At 42.9% G+C, this 23,548-nt stretch overlaps 1 protein-coding gene across 1 annotated transcript; it reads left to right on the plus strand.

The window, feature by feature from the left end:
- Positions 1–1,669: 1,669 nt before the first annotated feature.
- ZC4H2 (zinc finger C4H2-type containing) lies at positions 1,670–16,771 on the plus strand. Its single transcript, XM_083596198.1, has 5 exons — positions 1,670–1,931; positions 7,713–7,884; positions 9,079–9,251; positions 11,389–11,551; positions 12,722–16,771. Exons 1-5 carry the CDS (start codon positions 1,879–1,881, stop codon positions 12,833–12,835), a joined length of 675 nt encoding a protein of 224 aa, XP_083452324.1. The 5' UTR covers positions 1,670–1,878; the 3' UTR covers positions 12,836–16,771.
- The last annotated feature ends 6,777 nt before the right edge of the window (positions 16,772–23,548 follow it).

The following is a 23,548-nucleotide window of genomic DNA, read 5'->3' on the forward strand; positions in this document are numbered from 1 at the left end:
GGACCGAGCAATGGGAGCTCACCCCGTCGCGGGGATTCGACCGCCGACCTTCTGATCAGCAAGCCCTAGGCTCTGTGGTTTAACCCACAGCGCCACCTGCGTCCCATGGTCCTGACCTAGCGTCCTCTATATGTTTTGGGCTACAATTCCCATCAGCCCCAGGCAGCATGGCTATTGTGTGTTATGTTCACTAATATATGTATTTTTAATGCACACTTAACTCCAGTATATGCCTTATTGAATACATTATTTGGCTGCAGAATTGCAATGCAGAATTCAGAACAGGGTGACTTTCAAAGGGTTTCTGTTTTTCACTTTGCATATTGTTTCATAGACTATGGATTAGGTAGGGTCATTGAATCAATATTTCTCCCACATATGTATGTGCAGCTAGCTTTTTAAAAGAATGTGACATGATATTGTGAGATGAATAAAAGGTGACAGTGTTGCCTTATTGGAAGTCCTGATGCAAAAATTTTAATCGTTCCATCTCTTTCTGTTCACAACTACAGTTACAGGCCTCTAGACCACTAGGGTAATGGGCTTTTACCTTAATTCCCTCTGTCTTGGAGTGGAATAATCTGCTGCACTACATTAATACGTGGTGCATTTTATCATAAAAAGGAACAACTAAAAGGGAATGCTTTATGTGAACCGATAGTTGGTGGAGGCAAGAACCACAAATTGTGAAGGAGCCAGGAGCCCCTCTTTTTTTCTTTCCAAAAAGGAGGCAGGGGCTGAAGAGAGAGAGTGGGGGAAGGGAGTAAAACACCCATCGCTTTGGTTCAGTAAGGACAAGGAAAGGGCGTGTTGGGCAGGGCTGCCAAGAGGTGAGAATGGGGGTATGAATGTACAGAGCCCACAGTGAGCAGCAGTCCCCAAACCTACAGCTTTCTTTTTAAAAAGTAAGTCTGTAACTCTTTGAGAATGAAAGTTATGGAACAAAAGGTACAGATATCCTTCAAAGTGATTGGAATCATTAGTTTATATAGTGGTACCTCTGGATGCGAACGGGATCTGTTCTGCAGCCCTGTTCACATCCCGAGTGGAATGCAGCCCGTGACTGCAAGTCTGCGCGGGTTGTGATTCACCGCTTCTGCGCATGCACGTGACGTCTGCACATGCACGTTTGAGCGTCTGCACATGTGCGAGCGGCAAAACCCAGAAGTAATGTGTTCCGTTACTTCCGGGTCACCATAGAGGGTAACCTGAAAATGCTCAACCTGAAGCATATTTAACCCGAGGTATGACTGTATTTGACAAAGGGGGGCTATGTTGCACAAAGCTCACACAAAACAATACTCTCTCACACACACATACACACATAGCTTTGTGCAACTTGCTCTCCTTTCGTACAATATACATTACTCTATTCTACCGTCTATTGACTATATATAGCACAAAGTAACTATGTAATTTTTATATGGCATTTTATCCAAATTTTGTCAAATAGAGGTTGTAGTTTTTAATTCATTTGATGAATTAAATGGAAAGATCCATAATCTCCACTCTCCACTAAAAAAAACAAAAAACACTCTAGGAAAACGCATCTCACTCATTTGCACTCCTAATGACCACTGGACATAATTAGCTGTGACAAATGCAAAGAGAGGTTGCCGGAAGAAAGAGAGCCGTAGCTCCGCGCTTTGCATTGTGGGCCTTGTAGTCTTGGCCGCCTAAGTGAGCCTGGACCGCTATTACAATCTGAACTCGAAGTCCCGAGAGGTCTCGCTCTCCCCTACCGCAGTCTTTGCGCTCAGAAGCACGGTCGGGGCGGCTACATTGTGTCTATTGTATTGGATTTTCCTTTCTCCCTCCTCTTTGCCTGCTATTATTTTGTTCATTTCCACGGGAGGTTAAAATCGCGAATGAGAAAGCATGGCTGATGAACAGGAAATCATGTGCAAACTTGAAAGCATCAAAGAGATCAGGTAAGGCTTTCGTTGTTTGTGTGCCGTTTTTAGAAAGGATGGTGATACACAGCCCGATTCCACGCATGTTTACTCCGAATGCAGCCCTTCTGTGTCTGTCGTGGTTTACTTCCAGGAAAATGCGTGCGTCGGATTGCAGCTTAATTTCTCCTCGCGCCCGTTTTCCTTTTCCACTGTGAAAGAGTGGCTGATTTATGCTAGTGTAAAAGTAGCTACTGTAAATGTCGCACAAAAGGTCCATTGGATTTTAAATGGAGCTTCTTTTGAGAGCAACAGACGGGGGGAGGGGGAAGCAGCCCCAGACTGACTTATGATGAATGCACATAAAATATGCACAGCGGAATTATGGACCATACATTTGCCGAAAATCATCCATTATTATCATTATAATTGCTTTGTGTCAGCCTCTACCAACCTAGTCCCCTCCAGATGTTAAACTATAACTCCCACCAGCCTCAGCTAGCATAGCGAGTGAGAGTTGTAGTCCAATAACATCTGGAGGGCACCTGGTTGTCAAAAGCTGTTCTGTGTTAAAGACTGCCTTGCTACATTCTTTATGGAAGGATGCCTCAGGAAACAAATTAATAAGCCCGATGCTGTGCATGCTTACTCAGGAAGAAGTCCCACTGGGCTCAATAAAGCTTGCTCCCTTGTAACTGGGTATTGGAAACAGTAATTTTTTTAGCAACATAAAGCAGTTTTGATGGATGAACAGCTCTGACAATGAACAAAGTTGGAAGATAGATTTCTAAGTTGAAGATGTGATTCCTCCTAAGCTGAAACACTTTTGGAAATAGTCAAGGTAGAAGACAGGTGAATTTGGGTATATCCTTGCCAAGAGAGGATGAGGCAGAATTTGTATTGGGGAAATCTTCATTACAAGTTTTTATCTGCCTAACACAGATAACCTTCCAGATGACCTGTTTGCTGAACATTCATCCTGATTTGTTTGCACAAGTTTGCAGGGAGGTTTAGACACCAGATATTTATTGAGCATTTATTCTGATTTGTTTACAGAGAGGTTATTTGACATTGTGCCTGTCCCACACATTCCAGTGCAAAAAAGTTTGATTTGGGGGAGGAAGCGGTTTTGTTGTGCATGAGTTCCAAATCAACTTTAATTTCACAACCCATGCAATTTGCCTGTATGTGACTGAATATCACCAGAAAATAGTGTCATTCTAGACTCACACTGTGTTTCCCTTCTCTTGTGGAAAAGAGAAGGGCCTTGGTAAATATAGGGATGCAAAGCATAGTCAGTTTTCTTTCCTTTCTCTTATTTGCAGGGGGATCAACTCCCCTGCTTATTAAGGGAGTAGATTGGAGACACACAAAAGAAAGGAATAATGGACTGAGCACAGCTGCTGCAGTTTTCTAAAGCCTCCCTCCAACACACACAAACACACACAATGAGCAGGGAATGCCCACCCTTCCATGCAATGGAACCTTTTACATTTTTATAAAGTGGACAGTAGTGCATGGGACACATGTAGTTTGCAAAGCACCATTCCTCTTTCACTTTTAATGTGGTGTTTTAAATAATATGAACATTATGCTCTTCTTATTGTTTCGTTTACCTTGTCTAAGTCTTTTTGTGAAGGCAGAGTCACATTTTGAAATGGACCATAGGAAGCTGCCTCATACGAATCAGACCAGAATGCCAACACAGTTGCCAACACTGATTGGCAGCAAGTCCCCAGGATTTCAGGCAGGGAGTCTCTCCAACCCCTACCTGGAGAAGCCAGGGGATGAACTTCTGGCTTTCTGTATGCAAGGAAGATGCTCTAGCGCTTATGCTCTAGCTCTGTTGTATTAACCTACAAAATCCTGAACAGTTTGGGCCAGGCTCCTTGAAGGATTGCTTTCTCCAATGCATACGTGTTTGGATCTTAAGATCTTCTGTACAGGGGTAGCCAATCTGGTGCCCTCCCAGTTTTGGACTACAACTCCCGTAATTCATAAATATTAGCTGTGCTGGCCAGTGCTGATTATGTTGTAGTCTACAACTTCTGGATAGCTGCCTCTGTTCTACAGAGATCCAATTAGTTTATTTGCATCTAGTCATCAGACCATGAAAAAACAAAGGTCTGTTCTACAGAGGGCCTTTTCCAGGGTCTCCTGTCCTCAGCCTCTAACAAAGTGAGGCAGGTGGTGACTGGGGAGAGGACCTTTTTTGATGGTAGCACCCTCTTTAACAGAAAGCGCTCCCCAGACACTTGCCTTTTAAGGTGCCATGTGAGGCCATTTCTGTGATTCCAGGGGTCTTGTTTATTGAGATTTCATCCTGATTTCCATGTTGTGTACATATAAGATTTTCTCCTATTCACCCCACTCTTTCCAGTGCATTTTCCCATCACTTTTCAACCTGCAGAAAGACCATTTCTTTGTTGTGCTACGGTGGCAGATCTCTTTAGTCCAATTTAACTGCATAAATCCTTCACACAAAAAATTGACAGTCTGGAGGCACTCTGTACCTTTTATTTACAGTAGGCACATTTGTCTGGTGGGTTAGATTCTGACACCATGCCTCCTTCATGCTGGATTAAACAAAATGCTGTTGTGTTTATGATTTCAGATGGATTTTATTGTTCTATAATTAACTTCAGTGTTTTCATTGTGTCAAATTTGTGCTTTGGATTTGCAAAATACCCAGAGAATCTAGTTATACAGCCAACACATGAATGCCCAAAATAAAAGTGAAACACCATAAGAGTGAGTTTTGAGACATGATTTCCAAGAGGAGTGTGTGTATTAGATTGATGAATGAAAGAGGAGATACTGATCGTTCTATAGCTTTTTCATTATTATTATTTTGAAGACTATTCTGGCTTCTAATGTCCAAAGCTCTCCTCTCCTTATTTAAGGGTGGGTTATTATAACCCACTGGTTACAGATTTGCTTGGAGGGATAACACAGGGCATTACAAGTAGCCTTGAATGAAAAGTTGACCCAGGAACAGAGAAGGGCATAGGGGAAAATCAAAACTGATAAATTAATGGCAAATAGTTATTATTTTATTCAATTTCTAACAACAGCGACTTGACTGAAAGCTCCCCCCTTCCCAGGTTTCCTTCTCTCTTAGTTATGATGCTCTGTTGTACCTTAATTCCTCCTCTGACATCCTAGTTGTGCTAGAGGTAGCCTAAACTTTTCTCTTTTTTCATTTCTTCTATCATTGTAAAGAACACTATTTCCCCCAAAGAGATGAACCCTCTGAATATATAGGGCTGGCTTATACTGAGTCAGACATGTAACCTACTTAAGGAAATATGGTCTACTCTGAATGGCAGGAATTCCCCCCCCACACACACAATGTCTCATGTAGACTCCTGCCCTGCTGTGTTGAAGGTGTTGGTGGAGATGATGCAATAAATTGAACTTGGAACTCTTCTGAAGAGAAGCCAGTCATTTTGCCACCGAGCTCAGGGTTTTCTCTCCTTCTGCCAATGTGCTACGTGTTCCATTCTGAACAAAAAGATGGCATCGCTGCAAGTCTTCATCCTCCCATTTGTTCTGAGCTGCGGCAAAATGTGCTGAGGAGACCAGGAAAAGTGAGTGCAAAAGTGTGCTCTTTTGTTCAATGTGTTCTTGGAAGTGTGAGTGCATGAGGCTTGAGAGAAGGGGGCGACAGAGCTGGTGGCAGAGCCGTTACGGCATTGTAGGCTGCAGGTGAGGCCGTAATGAGAACAGGGACGGCATCTCTCTGATCATTTCCACTGCAGCTGAGGAGGCCCATGCAGAGCTAGGTGGCAAAAGATATGATACGACTCCATTTTCTCCTGTTGTTGAAGCCTTGGTGCTAATGATGTGCTGTAATGGGAAAGAGAGGGGCAACAGAAGCAGTGCAGAAAATGGCAATGTAGAAGTTAAGGTGTATGGAGCAGGTTTCACCAGACAGAGGCTACAAAGAAGAGTTGGCTGCCTTAGATGTGGTGGTGCTGGGGACTGAGATCCAACAGGGTAGGGCTAGAGCTAAGTGGTGAAGCACCTGCTTTACATACAGAAAGTCCCAGGTTCAATCCCTGGCATTTCCAGGCAGGGCTAGTGAAGATTCCTGTTTATAAAAGTGGAGAGCCACTGCCAGTCAGTGCAGACAGCTCAGAGCTAGATGGTCCCAACTCGGTATAGGCAACTTCCTATGCTCATAAGTAAGGTAAAGGTAAAGGTAAAGGTAAAGGGACCCCTGACCATTAGGTCCAGTCATGACCGACTCTGGGGTTGTGGTGGCGCTCATCTTGCTCTATAGGCCGAGGGAGCCGGCGTTTGTCCTCAGACAGCTTCTGGGTCATGTGGCCAGCATAACTAAGCCACTTCTGGCGAACCAGAGCAGCGCACGGCAACGGCGTTTACCTTCCCGCCGGAGCGGTACCTATTTATCTACTTGCACTTTGATGTGCTTTTGAACTGCTAGGTTGGGAGGAGCTGGAACGGGAGCTCACTCCATCACAGGGATTCGAACCGCTGACCTTCTGATCAGCAAGTCCTAGGCTCTGTGGTTTAACCCACAGCGCCACTCGCGTCCCTTTATGCTCATAAGTAAAGTCCTGTTATTCCAAAGGCCCAGCTAGTCCAGCATTCTTTTCCCACAGTGGCCAACAAGATGCCTATAGGAAGCTCATAAGGATATCAGCACAATAGCACTCTCCCATTCATGTTCCCCTAAAACTGGTACTCAGAGGAATACTGCCTCTGATACTGGAAGCACCAGTGCTTTTTCTTCCCTGCTAAGTCACTGAGTTGTGCCCAAATACCTTGCATTAAGTAATCTGTTAAGCAAGAAATGAACCATGTGCCAGTTAGATATGTTCATAGAATCATAGAGTTGGAAGAGACCACAAGGGCCATCGAGTCCAACCCCCTGCCAAGCAGGAAACACCATCAGAGCACTCCTGACATATGGTTGTCAAGCCTCTGCTTAAAGACCTCCAAAGAAGGAGACTCCACCACACTCCTTGGCAGCAAATTCCACTGTCGAACAGCTCTTACTGTCAGGAAGTTCTTCCTAATGTTTAGGTGGAATCTTCTTTCTTGTAGTTTGGATCCATTGCTCCGTGTCCGCTTCTCTGGAGCAGCAGAAAACAACCTTTCTCCCTCCTCTATGTGACATCCTTTTATATATTTGAACATGGCTATCATATCACCCCTTAACCTCCTCTTCTCCAGGCTAATGTTGACTGTACATTTGACATGCCAGTCAGCTGACTGGTCAAAAATTGCCAAATTGCATTTGAAGCCAAAAATGGCAGCTACGTATGTGGCATCTGCCCTTTAAATTTTATTATTTAAAAATGAGCGAGTGGAAAAGCTAGGAAGTGGCAGCTAACCATAACCTGTAGTGTCAGAACCAGGAAACTATGGCTTCAGAACAAGTCAAGATATTAAAGCCAACTTTAACCCTTCATATCCAGACTTGATTAGAAACGGTTAACCAATGTTTCCCAGTTGGGTGTAACAGGAAGCTATGGTTGACTGTAGATTTGGGGGTTGTTTTGTATGAAGCAAGGAATGACGCAGGAGCAAAGGGGCTGCATGTGTGACGGTTGTGCATCTTTTGGTTTATGATGCCCAGATTTGAACATAGCCAAAGCTTCAAAACATGGCCATTCTATGTCCCTGCTGCCAAAACCCACTTTCTTTGGAGCTCAGCCTCATCACCTGACATTTATAACTGTGGTTGGAATGATTTAAATGCCTCTTGGCAAACAGGAAATGCCACCTCAGCTTTACTTTGATATTTTCTGTGCATTTGTGCCTGTGTGTATCCCCTCCCCCCTTCCCCAGAAACAAGACTTTGCAAATGGAGAAGATCAAGGCCCGCTTGAAGGCTGAATTCGAGGCTCTGGAATCTGAGGAAAGGCACCTCAAGGAATACAAACAGGAGATGGACCTCCTGCTGCAGGAGAAAATGGCTCATGTGGAGGAACTGAGACTCATCCATGCTGACATCAATGTTGTAAGTGACTGCCAGGCATGGTGGTAATGAGTTTTCATGATCATTCGAGTTGCAGTCTTATGCATACTTACCTGGGAGTAAGCATGACTCTTGCATTTGTTGGGTGTACTCCTGAGTAACCTGGCATAGTGTGAAGGCTTATCTGCTACTAATTTATTTTTTTTAAAAAAATAATATTTATTACTTTTAAAACTTACAAGAAAAAAGAGAAGAAAAAAGACAAGAAAAAAAAACAGAAGAGAGAAAAAACAACAATACAATACAATATATAAACAATGCAAAACGCAACCTTAACACATTAAACTAAACAAAACAAAACAACAACAATTTAAAAACTACTACTACTAATGTTGTGCTTTCCCTCTTAGATGCTACTCCTCAGAAATGTGTGCTGAATTCATTTGCTTCCCAGACCTGGTTGCAAAAAACGTTGTCTGTCCAAGATTTGTTATTTCACTTTCCTCCCTCACAGGCTAGGCAGAAGGGAACTCAGAGCAACTTTTATGTGAACAAAACATTCAGCTATTGAACTTTCTGTCACTGTGCAAAAAGGTGGTAGAAAAGAAGATGTTATGTTCATTATTTATGATCTTGCTACAATGCTTGATATGTGTGGGGGGCGGGGGGTAGGAAGCAGAGAGAGGGACAAAGAGTGAGTGAGTGAGTGAGTGAGTGAGAGAAAGGTCTAGAATCCTGCCCAATACTAATATTATTGTTAATATTTTATGGCACCATCAATGTATTTTATGTAGTCACTATGAGAGGATAGGAGAGGACTGGGAAATTCAGCACTGGGAAAGTGACAGAAGAAGGGGAAACAGGAATAAACTGGAAATGAATTTGTACAGGGAATCTTATTCAGCCACCTCTCTGGTTCCTGATACTGCGGTGGTCCACAAACATCTCTTCACAACCATAAGACCTAGAAACTTGATATTTAAAACTGAGGTTCTCAGGGCATTGACTTCAGCTTCTGTTCCCGCAGCCTGTGCTGTTTCTGCCCTTCTGCAGAATCCAACATGGACTTTCTGTATCCCAGATGACTCTCTTTATCACAGTTTCATTGGTCTCTTTTAAATATTCACCTGAATGTAAAAACCTCAACATTGTGTGGGCCCCCTGGTGCTTTTGCTGCAGCTGCATTTCAGGCGGGGCTGGACAAACCTAATGAACGCTGCCTTGTTCCTTCTCCAGATGGAGAACACAATCAAGCAGTCGGAGAACGACCTCAATAAGCTCTTGGAGTCTACCCGCCGTCTGCATGAGGAGTACAAGCCTCTGAAGGAGCATGTGGATGCCTTGAGGATGACTCTGGGCTTGCAGAGGCTGCCAGATTTGTGTGAGGAGGAAGAGAAGCTCTCCCTTGAGTAAGCTGACACATTACTTGTTAAAAGCTTAGGCACCTGCTTTCAGGTCCTGAGAGGCAAACAGCTTCTCAAGCACAATGAAGAGGGGATGTGTATGCAGGTTGCCGTGATGGACTGTGTCCAGTATTCTGAAGGCCCTTTGGATCTCTCTTTACTTGAGGATCATGCTTTTGGAGATTTTGTTTATTGTTCTCTAAGGCTTAAAAACAGAAATTGTAAATTCTTATAGCAAAACATTTTGGCTTCTGCATTCATCAATTGCTCTGACAAAAATGATACTATTCCCAAGCCAGCAATTATAGAGCTTTGAGAAAGGAATGTTCAGAAGACCCTCCTTCGCTGAAGCCTAGTGATGGTTGAGGCCATGCTGTGTTAATGTGTCCAGCATGAGCATGCAGAAGTTCTCCCTTTTTGCAACGCTGTTGGATCTGCTGACATCTCTAAAGCAATTATTGAGAAGTCTGGCTGTGCTTCTCAGAAATGAAGTGTTTAGTAAGAGCAAGGTGGTCCAATATGCAGCCCTTGGGGCCTTTTCGTGGCCCTTGGCAACATTTGACACCCACCCCCTTGCAGCCCTCACACCGCCTTCCCAAAGCCCAGTTAGCACCTCCCTAGCCTTGGCAAGGAGGTGGGAGGGATTGAAGACCATGCCAGAGCCTTGAGCATTCTTCCCAAAACTCAGCACCTCACTTAGCCAGGTTTGGGAAGGCAGCGAGAGGGCTTCACTTCCCCTAAATACTCTTGCGGCCCATTTGGTATGGAAAGTTGGACCACCCTGAGTCACAGGTTGCTCCACATGTATGTGTAAAAATTGCTTATTTGTGGTTTCTAAAATGTCCGTGTAGGTCAGTTGTAGTTTTACCTATGTATTGGACATGACATATTGCAGTTCTGCATTCGATGCTATGGGTTGAATTACCCAGTACCTGCAGGTGATGTCCTGTTTGATGCAATATGTTCTAGCCATCCTGCTGCTTTTGAAAGTAGCTGTCTGAAGGAGACACACACAGGTGATGGAATGACAAGGAGGAGATCCAGGATTGCGGATAGATGGCTTAAGTACACTAAGTCTCACTAATACTTTGCATAGATTGGGAAGCTTGCTGATCGCAAGCAGTTTAGAGTTTGCCAACTATGAGTAGCTTTCTCTGATTGCCAGGTGTTAGTTAGGAGATGCTGGATGGAAATCTACCACAAATGGGATACACTGTTCTTTGTTAGCTGACACCTCACTTTGATAGAGAGATTTCCATCCAGCATTCTAACATCAAGAGTCTTCCTACTGATATCAAAGATATAGGGAAGCACCTGTAGGGATGAAAGGAGAAGCAGTCTATTCAATACCTGAACCGTACACTTTATACTTCACATGATATATTTTGAAGATAGTAGTTCAAAAACTTTAGGAACAGGTACTCAGGATGGAACATGACACCTGACACATGGCAGGTGTTCAGAATGGCAGCTCTGAGTTGACTACTCCCAGAAGTTGAATATTCCCCATAATATTTTGGAAGAGTCATCTTTGACCTCAACTGCCCTATACATTTAAAGCAGTATCATACAACTTTAAAATGTCATGGCTTCCCCCAAAGAATCCTGGGAGCTGTAGTTTGTTAAGGGGACTGAGACTTTTTAGACTCTCTATCCTCCCCCCAGTGCTGTAACTCCCAGAGTTCCCTGGGAAGAGTGATTGAATGTCAAACCACTCTAGGAATTGCATCTCTGGGTGAGGAAGTGTGTATGTGTGTGTCTCTTAACAACTCTCAGTGTTCTTAACAAACTACAGTTCCCAGGATTCTTTGGCGGAAGCTGTGCCTGTTTAAACTGTTATAAAACTGCTTTAAATGTGTATCGCAGATGAGGCTTGTCTTGTTTCTCCGTGTCTGTCAGTGAGTGGCAGCATAAGAACACAAGGAAAACACTACTGGATCAAAGCCAAGGTCTGCCCCAGCCTTGTGCCCTCCAGATGTTTCAGACTACAGCTCCCATCAGCTGTGCTAGCTGGGGCTGATGGGAATTGTGGTCAAAAACATCTGGAGTGCACCAGGTCAGTGAAGGCTAATGTAAGCTCCCAGAGAGAATCAGAGTGGCAGCGATTCTGCATAGCCTGTATTAGTTTTTCTTCTTTGTTTAGCTACTTCGAAAAGCAGAAAGCTGAATGGCAAACAGAACCACAGGAACCTCCTATCCCAGAATCTTTGGCTGCAGCTGCAGCTGCTGCTCAACAGCTACAGGTGGCCAGGAAACAGGACACCAGACAGACAGCAACATTCAGACAGCAACCCCCACCCATGAAGGTAAGGACACACCTTTTGGGTCACTGGTGGTCAGGCAATCCAGCAGCCAAACAACACTTTGTGGCACCCTTCACCCTCCAGAAATTTTGGAGCACAATTCCTGATATACAGTTCATTCACGTAAGTCATGGATCATGCGTCAGTTCACAGAATAAATTCTAAGTATAAAACTCTAGGTCATTAGTCAGCATTTCCTTTCCACATGCCCTCTTGAGATGTGGGAGGGGAAACTTTCCCCTTTATTCACAAATGCAAAAAAGATTTTCAGTTCACCAGAATTATCCGTTTTTGTAACCCCTTTCACTGCTCTTCTATGTCTCATGAGATGGTTTGAGAAAAGCACTTCCCATACATTATTGATCCAGTTGTAAGAAGGGATCCCCTCTTTCCATGACCGATGTTGCGCAATTTCAAGCTGGGCTGCAGTTAATAAAAGACATACTAATTCCTCATGCTGAAGAGATTTCTAATATTCATGTTAAGAGAACGCAGCACAAGTGTTGGGTCTGGCTCTGCAGGTTGGCTATTGCTTCAAATACAGTGGTACCTCAGGTTACATACACTTCAGGTTACAGACTCCGCTAACCCAGAAATAGTACCTCAGGTTAAGAACTTTGCTTCAGGATGAGAACAGAAATTGTGCTCCGGCGGCACAGCAGCAGCAGGAGGCCCCATTAGCTAAAGTGGTGCTTCAGGTTAAGAACAGTTTCAGGTTAAGAACAGACCTCCAGAACGAATTAAGTTCTTAACCCGAGGTACCACTGTACCTTATGCCAGAATGCTTGTGCTACCTCATGCCCCAACCGTATATGCAAATATGAGCCCATGTTACCACACTCTCTCCAGCCTTGTTTATTTTTGCAAGCTTAGACATGGTCCTGGGCCATCTTAGAATAAACTTAAGGGATGTTTCTTGCAAGTGATTGTGCTTTGTGTGATGAGGAAGTCTTTCTTTCATCTGTCCTGTAACCTCCTGCTGCCAGTTGTTTTTATCAGGTGGCTCTTGAGTTCTAGTATTATGAAAGAGTTTTTCACAGCAGGTATGTGTTTGTTGACTTCTGAGGAAACTTGGCCAGGCTGTGTCTGGAACCATCAAGGTGAAGAAGCTGCTCACCCTGGCTTTCCAGGGAAAAACCACTTTCCTAATGGGATGGTTTTATTGTATTTCAGGCTTGCTTGTCATGCCATCAGCAGATCCATCGGAATGCACCAATCTGCCCTCTCTGCAAAGCCAAAAGCCGCTCTCGGAATCCAAAGAAGCCCAAGAGGAAGCAAGACGAATGAAAGCCTGCCAAGGAAGTTTGTGACCCAACCAGACCCCAACAATGCCCCATTTTTCAGTAGAACCATAAATGTGACCAGCGTCCCTCTGAGTGCAAAATTACAAGCCTGACTTTAGCTTTTGTTTCTATTTATCATGATGTTAAGCACAACTGTTTCATTTTGGACCTTATTTTCATCTTTTGATTTTCTGCTTTATAGGAAGTTATTAAGAGGCAATGGTGCTACAGTTTGTGACATGTTGGTCATCCCACCATTTGGACTCCTACGCACAAGTAGAACCTGTACCACCCTCAGGCTGAAGAACACCTGGTACAGAGAAAACAAAGGCTTTTATCTGATAACATGCTTAATGTTTTAGAAAAACAAACTGAATGATTTTCTACTCAGCTTGCTAAAACATCTTCGTTTTCCATTCCACGTTTCATTCCATTCCTCCACTAATTTTGTATCAAGCTTTTATGCTAGTTTCCAGAGCTGAAGAGTCTTTAAGTGGGCAAAACTGTGTATGTCTGATTTTATGGGAAGTGTGTCTTTACTCACCCATTCCTCTTCCAGTTATAATCAGGGGTATGTGTTAAGGGAATCAGTATTCTGCACTACCTGGAAACACTGATCAATTATCTTATCTGTTCATGCAAACTTGCATTCGACTGTGCTATTATTTGCAATTTTTACTATTTGGACAATGCACCCCATTTTTGCTAATCATGGGGAGGGCCAAGGAGCCTGTACACAGGCTTGCCTTCTGGCTTAGGGAAATACTTTTTGACCACTATTTTGGCATCCAATGCTTTAGCAAGTATTACCCACACAAAGAAAAACATTTTTATGTTTGCAGTGTTAAGGAAGTAGGCACTTGCTGAAAAGAAGCAGAAACTTCTGCAAGACTTTTTGTGCTCCTGCAGAGACATAGGAAGTTGCTTTTCACTGGGTGGCTATGGTCCCCCTCCACTGTTGGAGGCAGTATGCCTGTGAATACCTGTTGCTGGGAACTGCAAGTGGGGAGAGTGCTGTTGTGCTCAAGTTCTCCTTGTGGGCTCCTGCTGGGCATCTGGTTGGCCACTGTGAGAAAAGAGTGCTGGCCTTAGATGGACCTGAGATGGACTAGCCGCCAGGCTCTTATTTTCAGGTTAGACTATTTGCTTCCTTAGCCCAGAATTGTGACTGACAGCCTGTGACAAGCAGGGTCCCCAACAGAGAAAGGCCTTTTCCCTGTTCCCTTTCAATTTAGGGGGTGAAGAATCTCCCACCTGCAGGCCAAACATGGCCCCTTCTGTCCAGCCTACAGGACTCTTCACCCCAGGCTGAACCCTCACGAGCCTTGATCTGTGCACTCCTCGAGTGCTTTTGCCTGACTGGAACCTGCCCCTGATCCATGAGAATGCCTCTTGCTTGCCTGGTTGGTAGATGAAGAAATGTAGCTTACTGTACAAATGTAAGAGGCTCTATTATTCTGCCCGTTTTGTCTGGCATGCAGTCCCAGGAAAGTTGCCCAGAAGGGAGTACAGCCTTATGGGTGAGAAGGTTCCATGTCCATCTTTTAACTGCAGATATCAGGGTTTGGACCTAGTCTTCTGCACTGGTGGTTTTTGGTCTTCTACTGTGCTTGATTATGGCACACACATGAAGAGCCCTGGTGGCTACCACCTGAGTGATGCAAAATGAAGCAAAGAAAAGCATCCTCTTCTGAACTATCAACAGACAAGACTGAGTCAGCATTGAGACGTTTATTCAGAGTGGTGATGCCATGATGGCCAAATTAGTTCTCTGGCACGGACAAGTGTCTGAGTTATTTTAACACAGTGAAGAGATAACTTTTGTTGTTCTTGGTAACGTCAGCTACAAAGCAAGCAATATAACTAGGCTATGTGATTGAGTATTAACATTTGGGCTTACACTGCCCATGCACAGTCCAATGATTTATATAAAAGGCTATTCAGCATAAATGTAGGATTATAAATGTCTGTTTGCTTTACATTTGTGCAGTATTTTTTAAAAGTGTGAATCTTTCAGATGCTTTTCACATTTCTAGTCCTTAGATGTAATGGGGGGGGAGTATGGGGCCCTCCAGATGTTGCTGAACTACAACTCCCATCATCCCTAACCATTGGGCATGCTTGCTGGGGCTTCTGGCAGCTGGTGTCCAACAACATCTGGAGGGCCACCGATTCCCCACCCCTGATATAATGGGATCTATTATTAGCCCTTTTGTAGCCTAGAAAGAGTCTGATTTAGGAACAAGTGAGAGTGCATCCTTTTTTGGGACCAACTAAAATTGTTAACATTGGAAAAATGTTCTTTTCTGTTGCTACAGAGATGTCAAGAATAGCTATTAAAGGGACAGTGTATTAAAACACCATTTTTGTTTAGCTATCCTGTTTCACATGCTGCTAGGTTTGGGATTTTTGCATTTTTTTATTTATTTAATCAGAAACATATAGTGCAATAACATTAAAATAAAACTAAGGAGAAAACAATACAATTGCATGAAAATCAAAATTAACCCCCCCCCCAAATATTGGTTGCATTCACAATTCCTGGAAAAAATAATTGTTGATTTGGATGGTAGGAACAAGTCCTTTAAAAAAAGATTTCCTTTGTTCATAAATATTGGGATGTTGTCCTCACGTTCTTTTTTCAGAGTTCAGTTTAAGCTGAAAAGTTTCTAAGAATTCAAGATAGTAGCATATTTCAAAACGGCATTTGAACATTGTTATCATTGTTTATATATAAAATAAATTCTTGCTATATAGTTGAAAATGAATCTTTTTGCTTGCCCTTAATTTCTGAGTTAATTTTTCAGCAATAGCTATGGGCCTGATTTGACTATACCATTAATCTTTATTTAATCTCTAAGTATTCCTATTTATTTATTTTTTGATAATCATCCTGGCAACAAACAAATAAAATATAAATTCATTACTTTTTCAAAAGTATTTTGATTTGGTCCATCCCATATCCTCAATAATGTTAAAGATAGGATTGGTATGAATTTTTGTTTGTTTATTTAAAAAAATATTAAATTTATTTCTAGGAGCAGCATTTCATGAAAAACTTCCACAATGACATTCCCTCCATAATTGTAAATATGCACTCATTTGGGGGAGAGGTTGGGGATTATCACTAGTGGAACCTAAAACTGATCATAAAGGTCATTTCGTTAATTCTTGCTGAAATTGATTTCATATGCCCCCTGCTGCAGTTTCTTTTCCATTTTATGGGATCAGTATCATAACCTAAATCATTTCCCCTACATTTTTATAATTCCATTAGATCACCTGTGCCTCATTTTGTTAATATTTTATAAATTGGGGTCATGCATCCTTTGGCATTGAAATTATGTGCCAATATCAGGTTTTTGAATGGTTGCAATTCTCTTTTTACTTGCTGTTTAATAATATATTTTACTATAAAGGAACTAACTCACCTAAGCTCAAACCAAGAGTACTCTTACTGATTATTATTGCAGAAATTCTTAATCCTATAATATCCCTTTATTAACCATTTAAAAAAATATCTGGGTTCTATTATTATAGAACAGTGGATGATGCCAATGGAAGTAAGCAAGGTCTTAATTGAAACTGGATGCCTCCATCTAGGCTGCAAAATTGTAACTCGTTTTTATGAAAGGCTTTGAACCCAATTCTACATCCTTAAGGTTTTTTATTAAGTAAAAAACCTGCCACTACCAGGAATACATCTTGACTATCATTCACACCCCACACTTTAACATCTTCTTTCTTTACTAATAGCAGAATTTGTCTTAATTGGTTTGCCTCATGATGTTAAATGAATATTGGGGATACCCCCCATCTCTTTTCCTCTTTTGACTTTTAAATTTTGTGGTCTTCTCCCCCAAATATATAGCCTTCTATTAACTTTTGCCAAGAGTGTATTGTTTTATTGGAAATAAAAATTTGTAAAGCCTGGAAAAGATATAGCACACTTGAATGCATTTTATTTGCTGCCATTTCCCCTAATAGATTTAAGCTTCATCAGTTGACGCTGATATTTTTGGTAGACTCCCAGCTTTGAGTTCAGATTAGGCTAGGCTTCAGGTTGGATTCTGAAGCCCAGTGACCTCTGAAGTGAGTCCCCTGTGCTCTGAAATGAAGTCTTGAATAGCTATTCAAATGTACTATATAGAAGGAGCTCAGTGTATTGTACTCTCTGGGCCACTATTGTCACATATTGCAATGCAGTGATGCAAATTAATGATGCCATCAACCCATGTGATGTGTTAGCAGCCTCCCTGGATGTGTGGCATCATTAAAGGGCGTCCTAGAAGCAAACAAGACTTCCCACCAAATTCTGGTGGCCTTGGCTTTGATTCCCCTCTGGGTTCGGATCAAGTGTAACCTTAAATCCCCTAAGAAAATATGGCCTTGACAAAAGACATCCATTGTTTTGTGTTACCCACATTTTAGAAACATCCTTTTTGAACTGATGTGAGGCTTCAGCTGGGGTGGCAGAGCAGGGCAAGCAGTGGACAGTGTGCAACCAGGGCAGCGCCTTCCCATTTTACCTAAATGGGATGGGCTGCTCTTGCTGCCTATGAAGATCCAGTGGTCAGCCTGGGTGGGCAAGGTCCATTCAGAAGGTTTCCTTGATGAAGTCTGCCACCTGCAGTTTAGTGACTTACCACATGGGACAGCAGCCACCCCAAAGTGCCAGCAGCTCCTGAGATGTGCCCTCCTATGTTCCAGAGTCAAGTTAAACGCCTTTGGGCAGAGAAAGTGGGGAGGTGATGGTGATAGCAAGGCCTCCTGCTCACCCCAGTATTGCTCATAAACATTTAAGCAGGGAGCGCCCCTGCTCAGGTGCGTGTGACATCCCAGCTTAAAAACCACCAAGATAGTACAATGGGGTCAGGGATGCTGGTGAACCAGAAAACGCATAAAGGCATCCTAATTATTTATATTAACACCATTATTTATTTAGAGCATTTGAAGAAGAAGAAGAGTTTGGATTTGATATCCTGCTTTATCACTACCTGAAGGAGTCTCAAAGCAGCTAACATTCTCCTTTCCCTTCCTCCCCCACAACAACCACTCTGTGAGGTGACTGGGGCTGAGAGACTTCAGAGAAATGTGACCTGCCCAAGGTCACCCAGCAGCTAGTCCACCGCTCTTAATCACTACACCACACTGGCTCTTTGCACACCACTCTTCAGCCAAAAGGTCTTGCAGAGTGGCTTACATGCAGTCAATTAAGACAAGACTGGATAGCTCCATTGGTCAGAGCATGGTGCTCTAAAGTTTCATGTTTAATCCCTACATGGGACAGCTGCATATTTCTGCACTGGGTTAGATGACCCTCAGGGTCCCTTCCAACTCTAGAATTTTATGATTCTAAGACAGCCCTCCCCTCCAGGTTTACTATCTAAACAAATGAACAAAAACAAACAAAAACACAACACACAAGGGGCCAGGAGGGCAGAGGGGGGAAATCAAACCCAGGCTTAAACAATCTTTATAGTGACCATTTCAGGGGAGGAGTTGCCTGATGGATCTGGGCCTCCAGCAAAGCTGATGAAAAGAGCCCTGTTTCCCAGCTCTCCCACTGAGGGAGTCTTATACCCTCAGGTGACAGAGGAGGAGGGTGAAGAGGCCTGATGGGGCTTGTCCATTGCAAGAAAGCTGATGGAGAGAGATGCTTTCTGAAAAACATTCTGATAATAGAGCAAATTCTTGACTCTTTGAGGGTAGGTCAAAATAAAAGAAAGCATCCAAAGCTGTGTATGGAAATAGATTGTTTTCCTCCTATTTCCTTTTCAGTGTGCTTTGCTCCCCCCCGCCCCCCAAAAGATTATAAAGCAGTTGTCTTGTTTCCATTATGAATATGAGTATAGAAACACAACCTGAAAAAGGGACCAGAACTAATGTTTGCTATCAATCTGAGGACAAGGCCGACTGTTTCAAGTCACAGACCATTTGACAGCAGGCTTTAAGTGGATTCGTCCAATCTTTAACTCAATTATACTTAATACATCAAAGCCAGCCACAGCACTGACAAAATTAGACCTGTTTAATTCAGTGAAACACAATTGTCTTCAGACCTGGAAATTTTGTCCTTGTAAATAGTAAGGAAGACAGACTGCTTCAATTATCTCTCCATTGCCACCTCCCTTGCTCAAGAAAGAAATCGTTTTTCAGCAAGCTTTTCTATTCGTCCAGAGCAGAATTTGAGTGGCTTATACTCAAAAGCCACCAAATGGCTTCACTTAATAATAAGCTTACACATATATACAACCTAAGCATAGGGTGGAAGGGCTCACAGCATTAACACTCTAGCAGATCTTATTAGACCATTCCCCAAAGATCTTGTCTCCCCATTGGGTTCCCAGGGAGATCCCCAAGCCATAGCTTTGGGTCCAGCATGGAGCAAGATAAGCCTCTGTGTCTCCAGCTTCCAGTATTAGCCAAAACTGATACATACACAGCCCCCCTTAGCCTACTGTTCTCCATCATAGGATGATGTAGCATTCAGCCAGGTGAAGTGCGAAAAGGCTCAAGACATTTCTGTAATATTTGAGTTTATATCACACTAATCAACTCTGAACTGGCCATCTATTGAAGGTAAAAATATTTACTGAAAATGGTGATAGTGATCCACCAATGACCAGGAATCTGTAATTACTTAGCATGAAGGGCTGCAATCTATCCACAGTTAAGCACTTATAAAATAAAAATAAATATGTCCCCGTTATTCCAGTGGAAAAGTTCAGCAGGTGCTGAAATCCAGTTGAATTCAGTGGGACTTAACTGAAGAGCAAAGCAACAATTTTGCCATTTGCCATTTCCATAAAGTAAAAGCAGAACAAAAACCTTCTTATAAAATACAATTCTCTCTTTCTGGGATATTAAGCTGAACATGTTCCATTACTATGTTGATTTTTTGGGGTCTTTGTTTGAAAAAGCAATTTAGATTAAGCTGTATGAGAAATCTGACTTTTCTACGATGTTAATTAATTCTTGGTGTGGTTGAAAATCATAAGCCACAAAGTATATTAATATTCTACCTGTCCAGGGAAGGAAAGAAGTCTGCACATTGTCATATTATAATTAATCATTCATTTCCATATTTGTAAAAGAAGTCATTGGCAAAGAAGAACATTTGGCAGATGGCCTGACTCCTTGTTCCATCTGACTAATGCAAGCACTTTAGCTGACAGAGCAATTAGTACTACAGCAAGAAACTGTTTCTCGCTGTTTCCTCCATGCCAACTATCAGGTTTTCATTAATGGAGCGTATAGCTTATGCTGTTAGGTAAAAGAAATGAGATCATGTTCTAGGAACAAGACAATGAATAAGAAAGTCAACCATACATTAAACACTAGACAGAGGTTTTCAAGTGGAAATAGTATATGTGAACTGATGGTGCCTTTAATGACTGATAGTACAACCCTACACATGTTTCTTCAGAAGAAAGTCCCATTACTTCTTATCTCTTACTGGGATGAGCCTTTGGACAGACAAATCTGTCCATTTCAGTCCCCCATTTTAGCAACCTTTTAGTATGGTCTTCTCCATTTCTGCACCACTTTGCAGGTGGTGGTGGTGGTGGTTTTATTAATAATACAAAAATGTACATTTATTATCATGTGGATTTCTCCTAATACACACATATTTGTATACATTTTTGCATGACATTTTCATCAATATGCACTTTCTCCCATACAGAGAACTACACTGCAAAAGTTTCTGTTTGTGTTTACTGGTTCGGGATGTGAGAATTAGGTACATTTGCATTGAAATGTGAACTGAACTCCATCCCCAGAACAGCCCTAGTTCAGTGGGAGAGTATATGCTTTACATGCAGAAGGCCTCTCAGGTTCAACCTGTGGCTCAGCCAGTTAAAAGGATCAGGAAGCAGGTGACGGGGAAGACCTTGGCCTGAGACAATCTGTCTGGCTATGAGCCAGTTCCCTACACTCCTTATTACATGCAATAGTGCTTACTCCCAAGTGAATGTGCTGTAGGAGCCCAGCACTGAATTTGTAAACATACTTATAGTGCGCAAGCCCCATGTAGAAGTGTTACTTCTGACTGAAATACGTATGATTGCCAGGGCAGGCCCACCTATGAGGCAAGGTGAGGCAACCGCCTCAGGAAGCAGGATCCGCAGGGGCAGTGAATCCTGATATAAACCTTTATCCCCCCCACTTTGTTCCTGCTGTCAATCTTCACTCACCCTTCTTCCCTCGTGGGGAGTGAAGCACCATTTTGTTGTTTGCCTCAGGTGGCAAAATGCTTTGGGCAGGCCTTGAGGATTGTATTGCATGGCTGCAATCCTTAAACATATATAACAGCAGTGGAGGCTGGTCCATTAGAGTGAATGGAGCCTATCACCCCCAACTTGCCTGCTTCTTTTTAGTGGCACAGCCTTTCCTGAGAGCTTCCTCCTCCTCAGTCTCCATGTTGCTCCTTAGAAAACTCAGCAGGGAGGACGAGGAAAGGGACAAAACTAGAATTAGTTGGCTCCACCTATTTTGGTTCTGGCTGTTTGGACTCCCTGCCTTCTGCCCCACTAGCGACCAATGCATATAAAGTCTAATTAAACACAAGTGCTGCATATTGTGTACCAAGAACCCTCAACTGCCATGAACTCAGCTTGGTGACCACAACCCCCCACACCCATAACCCCCCCACCCCTTCACAATGTGGGGTTAAATTTGACCTTCATACTGCACAGGGTTATTGTAAGGCTGTCCAGGGCCTCTTCAGAGGCATCTGAGGGCTGAAGAAGGCATTCCTTTCCAGCGGCTCCACTCTGCTAGGAGAGCTGACTGCAATCCTTAAAGAGTCAGTAGCTAATCTGTGACTGTGGAAGTGGAGGCAAGTCACCCCAAGTGTATGAAGATGATTGCAGAATCACCGCCTCAGGTGGAGATGGTGTAGAAGGGGCTATTGAGAGCATGCTCCCTAAGTATTTGTAATCCTTCTTGGGGTGGCATGGGGACTATGCTTGCAGGGAACATGGCAGAAATGAAGATCCTTGTGGCATCTTAAAGAATAAGCCACAAATGATGGCATATAAGCCTTATTTAGATGTGTGAAGGGCAGCTTGACAACTGAAGAAAGTCTTCATGTATATGCTTATGCCATAATAAATTTGTCAGTCTTTAAAGCAAGGGTTGGGAACTTGAGGCGTGGGGGTGGAGGGCAAATGCAGCCATCCAAGGCTCCCCATTTGGCCCTCAGGAGTCACCGCAAACCCTTTCCCAAAGCCACACTCCTCACTTGCCCTGATTTGCACCCTCCCTTTTTGCTCAGCTGAAATGTGTCCTGGAACTCTGATCGTGCATTTTCCTTGGCTGGATAAGAGAGGGGTGTGTGTGTGTGTGTGTGTGTGTGTGTGTGTGTGTGTGTATGTGTTTGTGTGTGTGTGTGTATGTGTGTGTCAAAGGTAGTCTACTGTACAAAGGTGTGTTTTAAAATTTGTTGCTCCACCCACTTCTGCTTCTACCCCACCCACCACTAGCATGTGCCCCCAGAAAGTTTCCCAGTAGGAAATGTGTGGTCTTAGGCTGAGAAAATCTCCCTAACCTTCTTTTAAAGTTCCACAAGGCTCTGCTGGAGTGGTCACTGCAATGGTGTCATTAGGAAACTTAGCTAATTGTGTGAGTGTGAGTGTGTGTGTGTGTGTGTGTGTGTGTGAGAGAGAGAGAGAGAGAGAGAGAGAGAGAGAGAGAGAGCGCTTTTTAGATGGCAAATGTGCATTATTTCACTTGCTTCTGTGTCTGAGAATTCTTTTCTTCCTCATTCTGCTTGTGCAGTTCCTTGTCTTCAGCTCCTGAGACCGGCTGTGATAGCACCACTGCATCGCCCTATTTCTCTCTGCATCAGGGAATAAGAAAGAAAAGCTTTTCCTTCTCATTTTGTTCACAGCAGTCCATTTATTTCTTTGATAGTATCTGCATTAAGACAGAAAATGAGGAATTGCGGTTTTTTAAAAAAAAGGATGGGTGACTGAGAAATCTAGGACACATCTATTCAATCATTCACATTGATTAATTATTTAATAAAGCTCAGCATGAAAATGAGGCAGTGAAGAACACTGGAAGGTTACGCATACCATAGAGGATTAACTTTTCACTTTGGTGTCTAAATGGGATATAAATGCAAAAAATAAAAATAAAAATAAAATAAAATAAGAATCTTTTGGTCAGCTGAATCTCCCATCCACATCTTCAGTCACTCCCTAGTTTCCCAATATGCAAGTGGGCAGCTGTAGAAAAAGTCATGCAAATTGTCAGGTCATCTCAATCAGAGGTTTTCTTTTGCATTTGCCCATAGTTTCGGTTACTTTGTGAGTGGGGTGGCGTATCTGTGTTGTGTAGGGGTAAAAGGAAAGTGCATCATGAAGAAGCAGGAGCAGGCCTCTCACACATAACTGTCCTTTATTGCTACATAAGAAGAATGGAATAGAGAAACTAACTCTGGATTTCTACAGCATGCAAACTGCAGGAGCGCAAGAGGTTTAAAAAGTATTGCAGTGAAGCACAGCATTCCCTGGCATACGTAACACCTACATTTATTTATTTGGTGTTTGTTGCATCACACCAGGGGCAGACTTTGGTTATATTGTGCCATGAGCGAGGACAAAATTTGGCACCTCTCCCTAAATATTTATCGTTTTCACAATACAGTGGTACCTCGGGTTACAGACGCTTCAGGTTACAGACTCCGCTAACCCAGAACTAGTACCTT

The sequence above is a fragment of the Podarcis filfolensis genome, assembly GCF_964270895.1.
Source record: "Podarcis filfolensis genome assembly, chromosome: Z".
Classification (NCBI taxonomy): Eukaryota; Metazoa; Chordata; class Lepidosauria; order Squamata; family Lacertidae; genus Podarcis; species Podarcis filfolensis.